The sequence below is a fragment of the Monopterus albus genome, unplaced genomic scaffold (assembly GCF_001952655.1).
Source record: "Monopterus albus unplaced genomic scaffold, M_albus_1.0 scaffold12.1, whole genome shotgun sequence".
NCBI lineage: Eukaryota > Metazoa > Chordata > Actinopteri > Synbranchiformes > Synbranchidae > Monopterus > Monopterus albus.
This window is the reverse complement of record NW_018127892.1, coordinates 3,910,435-3,917,038: the sequence shown is the minus strand read 5'-3', so window position 1 is coordinate 3,917,038 and position 6,604 is coordinate 3,910,435. Positions and strand designations below refer to the sequence as shown.

Genomic DNA, 6,604 nt, shown 5'->3' with positions numbered 1-6,604 from the left:
GAGGAGCTCAGAGTAGAACCGCTGCTCCTCCACATCGAGAGGAGCCAGTTGAGGTGGCTCGGGCATCTGTTTCGGATGCCTCCTGGGCGCCTTCCTAGGGAGGTGTTCCGGGCATGTCCCACCGGGAGAAGGCCCCGGGGAAGACCCAGGACACGCTGGAGGGACTATGTCTCTCGGCTGGCCTGGGAACGCCTCGACATTCCGCCGGAGGAGCTGGAGGAAGTGTCTGGAGAGAGGGAAGTCTGGGCATCTTTGCTTAGACTGCTGCCCCCGCGACCCGGTCCCGGATAAGCGGAAGAAAATGGATGGATGGATGGATGGATAGTTGCCTTTACCTACTGTGTAGACACAACTGTCTATTGCATATGCTTAACTTCCGATCTTCCAACCAAGACAGAAGCTCCGAGGAAAGGAGATGAAAGAAACATATGACTGAGTAAATGAATTAAAGCAGAAATGATTAAACAAGAGGACAAGGAGGGGAAATTAGGATTTCTTTCTGGGCTTCATTGCCTCAAATAAAATCAAGAAACAGAAGAAACAAAACCAACGTATGCTTTAAAATAAATAATTGAAACCCCATAGAATACATAGCGCATGGATACTAGCTTTTAAAGCAGTTTAATGTTTTGCAAATGGCCCTTGATATATAAGATGAAACATCTTTAAGTGTTTTATTTCCTTTTGGCCTCTCAGAAAAGACCTGATGACTCCTGCACACTCAGCTTTGAAACCTGGAAAGGAAGACAAGCGCATCCATGCACAGCTGTCTGCTCAATCAGTATTTATGTTTTCTAGCATTCACAGCTGATCTAAGGGACTGTCTAAGGGAATGAATGCAGAACCAGGTGAAAAGGAGTTAATAACCTATGACTGTCACTTTACTGACTCACTTCCACTGAAGCATGTATGAGCAAGTCGAGGCAGAAAGGAAGGGACAGGGTGTAACCATTGTTCAGGAACAAGCGCTCTTTTGGATTAGCTACCCCCAGAACAGCTCTGATCATCACCTAACAACACTGCAAACAGCAACGCAGACACCCTTATCCTTTATCACATCACGCCAAACCAAGCACCCTATGAAAGATGGATTTATGTAATACTCAGCTTATGATCCAAATCTACACACAAACCAAATGAGACATGTATGGAACACACACTTCACTCCTCCTGACAGTCAGTTATCCACTGCCTTAGAATAAAGTAGACTGTCTTGAATAGTAATTTTAAAAGTCAGAATCTAAATCTCTACCTGTCTGCTCTGACAGCTAGCCTCAACAAATCTAGTTATGCTGCACTGTGGTTTTCTTTGATCTCTGGGAATAAAAGGTACGCCATGCCATCAAAACCATTAATGAAATGGTGGGAGCAAGTAGGAGGCATTTAATTCAGTTTTGAGATGCCAATCTTCCATGTTGCATCATTTCATCTTGAAAGGGGAAGAGTGACTTTTTTTAATCACCCAGAGGTTAATAAATCAGGTGGAAGAGGCAAAATGTACAACTGTTTAAAAAAACATAAGTGTCAAATATGTCACACAGACCTCGAGAAACGTCACTGTTGCTTTAAGATGGTACAACAAATGCTTTGATCTCCAGTCAAACAATGAAGTCCAGTGTAAAATGAGAACCAAGGCTTAAATGAATTAAATTAAATTAAAGCCTCCTGTGTTTGGCAGCTATGATGGTAATCCCCATGATCTTCATCCATTCACTAGCAGTACACTAATATACCCTTTAAAGCAGAGTGATAATGAGTCACAAGCTACATGATTTTAATTGATCCATGACAACCTCAAGTGACTACTGCTCTTGAAACAGCCCATAATGTCACCAGGCCGTGCTCACTCATATTTTTCTAACTTAACTGGGACAATCTACTCCACTTCCCAGAAAGACAGTAACCCCAATGATATTTTCAGAGAAATACTGTAATGCATATGTAATCTCATTCCATCCAATATTTCCTTGTTTTTGATGGCACAGGATTTGTGCATGAACACCAATAGTGTTAATGGACTCTTCTCCAAGTTGAATTCTTACTGACCAATTAATCTGGACATCACTGAATTTACAGAGCCCTGTGAAGGAAAACCATATTTCCCTGCCAATACTGGCACCATGTAGCCAGTCATATCATTGCTGACCGCTCCAAACTATGAGGCAACAGAAAACACAGTCTTACCTGAGAGTGAAGTTAGTCAGCTGAGCAGAGCTGGCCATGAGTATGTAGAAGGTGGCGATGTCAGTCTTCTTCAGTGGTTTGGAGGATGTCCGAATGATAATGGCATTGCCAAGCTTGAGCCGAGAAAGCGTCACCATTCCTTTAGGCACCTGCAGGAGACGGACGGTGCCAATTCTCTGCATAGGAGTGACAGGAACATACTCTGCCTGCTGCTGTGGCCCACCCCAACGATTTCCATCAAGGGAATTACACATTCCATCGATTCTGGGCTGCGCCTGGTAGTACAGCTCCACAGGGTTCCCGCTAGACATGTCCTGCCGTTCCCTGCTGGTGCCTTCTGATTTTGGAGCAAACCAGTCAGGCTCAGGAGCCAGCTCAGCCATGCAGGTCCCTCTCTCACCTCCCATGGCACAGGAAACCCTTACCTCCTGGGTCTGCCAGAAAGCATACACTGTCACACATGGTAGTTCATCCACAGCTCCTTCCCCCCTTCCCCAGTCCCTCCCTGCAACATAGAAGAGCACCCGCATTTTGGGCTTGGAGGAGAAAACCTGAGGTGTCAGCACAAAGGCCTGGATTTTCCAGTTAAAAGTGGAGACCTCTGGAGCGCTGAAGAGCTGCACAGGCTGGACCAGATCTAGAGGCACAAGCTGCTCTGTGGACATGGTGCTGTAGCTGGCGCTGACAGCTGGCTGGCGGCTGGCTCTTAAGATAACAAAGAGCTGCGTGTGACTCTGCGTGCTGGAGTTCCTCATGAAATCCTGGCCAGCTTCTTTTAGGAAGAGGTAATCAGCATCTCGCACCTCATAGCTGACCGGCAAGAAGACAGGAAAAGGCAATGGGTTCTTACTGTCGATCAGCTCTTTACTGCTCAAACCTGTATAAACAGAACATTACACCATGCTTATTAAAAGCATTAGAAATATATAATTGAACCATATTTCAAAGCAACTAGAATTCTACTTGAAACAAAAACAGAAATAAGGAACACAGGACTGTGAATCATACCAGCAGCATTCACTCAACCAAGGCCAACTGATCAACTGATTGATGTTTCAAAGTATTACACTGAAAGGCCTCTGAGCTTAACCTGCAAACTCCTGTGATAGAGTGCACAGCGGAAATATTGTGAATTACAACAAGAGAAGCTTAAGAGTGCTTTAGTTTTTCTGAAGCAGCAGCAACTGCTGGGACACAGCAGCCACTGACCTCTGTGACTTTGTTGAGGGACTGTACAGAGATTGTTTGTGTTACAAGGGGGTCTGAACTCTTTGCTTCATGTTGTAGAAAGAGGGGCCTCCTGAGGGTTATAAATATTTCCAGTGATGGAAGAAGTACCTTGGTCCCTTAGTTGAATAAAAGTAGGAATACAACAGTGTAAAAATACTGAGTTACAAGTCAAAGTTCTGCATTCAAAATGGTAAAAGTATAGCATCAAAGCATAATTCAAGTACAAAAAGTAAAATTACTCATTATGCAGAATGCCACATTTAACATTAATGTATATCATATTATTAGATTGTAATTACTGAAACCGTATTGTGTATTTCATATTTAATGTTGCACCTGGTAAATGAGGAGCTAATTTTAACTACATCATATGCTTATAATGCAAAGTACTTTCAATACAGCTGGGTAGCTTGTGAAGTATTCACTGGAAATTAGTGAAGTCTTATGATTATACTGTAATTTTTGTATTAATCTGGTTCTGAAAAGTAACTACTAACTAAAGTTATAAAATAAATGTAGGGGAGTAAAAAAAATAATATTTGCCTCTAAAATGTAAATGATCTAAAACTTGTATAACGATTTTCTATGCATTGCAGCACACTCAAAGCGATTTCACTTTATTTGGCCATTCTCACTGGTGTCATCACCGGGAGCAACTGGGGGTTCGGTGTCTTGCTCAAGGACACTTTGACATGTGGACTGGGCAAGCTGGGAATCGAACCATTAATCTTCCAGTTAGGAGAAAACCCACTTTACCTCCTGAGCCACAGCTGCCCTATGTAGTGAACTTAAAGTATGAAGTAGCACAAAATGAAAATAAAACAAAAATACCTCAATCTTGTACTTATGTACAGTACCTTGGTAAATGTACTTAGTTACTTTTCACCACCTTTGAACCCTCCTATTGTCCACCTGCCCCACAACATGCTAAAATAATATAACAGTCTTAAATTGGTAAAAGATATTTAATTGTGTACCCCAGTTTAAATCCTAATGTCTTAACTGGATCCTCAAATGTGCACATTAATAAAGAGCTGCTGTCCTCTGTGCACCTTATTGATCAAGGCACCATAAGGTTTTTGATTTAACTCTTTACCTCACTCTTAATGACACTTGCAAAGGAAAGCTGAAATACAATATGGATGTCCATTGCTCTCCAAAACATATCAGTTAACCCAAAAGATAAATGACAAATTCTGCCTTCCATGTTGCCCTTCCACTGCCCCAGTCTCGCCTCTGTCATGGATAATCCGATTTTTGTATATGAGCTGGAAAAAGTGAGATTTGATACTTTTGGCACAATGTTGAAATCAGACATGAAAAAACTGGAATTAAAATGGCTTTTCAGATTGTTAGCAGGTTGTGAATAGGCAGCATATCCTCTATGAAAACAAAATGAAAATAGTGGCGTGCATCACTGTGTTATGTAAAAAACCTGGAGGCCAAATTTGAATGAGTATATTGAGCAAACCCCGAAAGAACCACATCTGACAATTTGTGTCTTATTCAATAGGATGCTTATTTATGCATCAGTTGCTTTGTGCTGGAAAAGGATTACAGGCTGACTGATCACAAGTGCATATAATGACCTTATTAAATGAGTGAGTAAAAACAAACCAGCAGCATAAATATACCCTGATCTGGTTTAAAAGCTTGATGGTGATAGTTTTTCCCAGTGGAAGTCAGCAGAGGCAGAGGTCGCCCAGCCATCATTTGTCCTCATTAAACATCCATTTTGATAGAATTATGAAGATTACAGCAGCTGACCTGAGTGTGTGCTGTTTATCTGGTGGCTAATTGCCCTACTTGGTGAGTTAAAATAAAAAAATAAAAAAACTGGTGTTTACTCTGGAGATTATAGCAAAGTGGAAGCTGCACTAAAAAAACAGCTTTAGTAACATCCCAGGCATAAACAAACCATCATCCCACCGGAATTCCAAAACTAACAAAAGAGATAACATCAGGATTTATAGTCTTATATAAGATGTGTGAGGTTACAACTAAAGATCCCACACACAGTGTTGTCTGTCACCGAGTTATTAATTGTTATTTATCCAAAGGGAAAGGCTTGAAGCTGTCAAAATCAGTCATCATGTCTCTCATACTTGCTGGCATTTGACAGGTCCATCTATCATGGCCTCTTCTGCTTTTCATCTGTACTCATCCACCCCAGCAAGAAACTCTGTCATGATGGTCTGACAGTTCACACAGGCTATACTGTATGTGTCACAATCATGTCAACCAACAGCCCTTGGAGCAAGACAACAGCATTTGTTTCCCCCTGTCTTCCACACACACAGACAGGATTGTCAAGTATGTTTGCTGAGTGGGTGACACACTGCAGGCTGGAGCTGGGAGCAGGGCTGTCCTGGCTTAGCCCGCCAGTGGCCATAGTGACAGATGTGCTGTTTAATATCGGAGCTGGCAACAACTGCAGCTGGAATGAACATAAACTGGCTCACTGTCTCTAGGAGGGACAATGCATCTCCAGTGTAGCAACAAAAAGCTTTACATGCAGGGTCACCTCTTACACTTGGGTTTGATGGGTCACCTACACTCTTCTTGTTCTTTCACATGCTTTTCATGTCCTAAAACCTGAAAGAGAACATTTACGGCCTGTTTGTGAATATGGCAGCAGAGTTTGCAGGTGCTGGTTATTTATGGTTCATGGCAGGCTCCGAGATGTATTCTCCTTTGCCAGTATTTCATCTATTTAATAAGTAGCCAATGTAAGCCAAACTATGGTTTTCTCATCATGGTGAGAGTCCTGCCCTTAACTTAAACATGAGCACAAATCCACTGCAGCACACTGAGCTTCTGTTCCTCCTTGGCTGAGTCAGAAAGCATCAGCGTTGCCATGCGAATGCTACGTACTCCTCTAAAAGCCACCTCTCAGAGGGGTGCAGGGGGAACATGTTCAGCACAGTGCCTTGCTTTATTTTGTGTTATCTCCGCAGTATAGGAGAGAAAAAAACAGATCCCTTTTATGACAGGGTATAAATCATATGTTGCTAATTAAATCTTTGTTCATCCCTCTCTGTCTCCAGTTGAAAATGAAATTAGTTTTTTTTTTTTTTTGCCATGTCATATAAAAATAACACTACACTTGACTGATAGAACAAAATGCACTTGATGTAGAGATTTTCTGACTTTTTCAGCTCTAGCTTTTTATGTGTACAATATTCCTGCT

The 6,604-nt window shown here is 42.0% G+C and overlaps 1 protein-coding gene across 1 annotated transcript in view; it reads right to left on the bottom strand.

Moving 5' to 3' along the window:
• LOC109954956 (transmembrane protein 132D) overlaps positions 1–6,604 on the bottom strand; it is a 28,113-nt gene that overhangs the window by 18,531 nt on the left and 2,978 nt on the right. Inside the window, exon 2 of the mRNA XM_020590657.1 lies at positions 2,185–3,061. Coding sequence (XP_020446313.1) covers positions 2,185–3,061 — 877 coding nt within the window. The remainder of the gene's footprint in view (positions 1–2,184; positions 3,062–6,604) is intronic.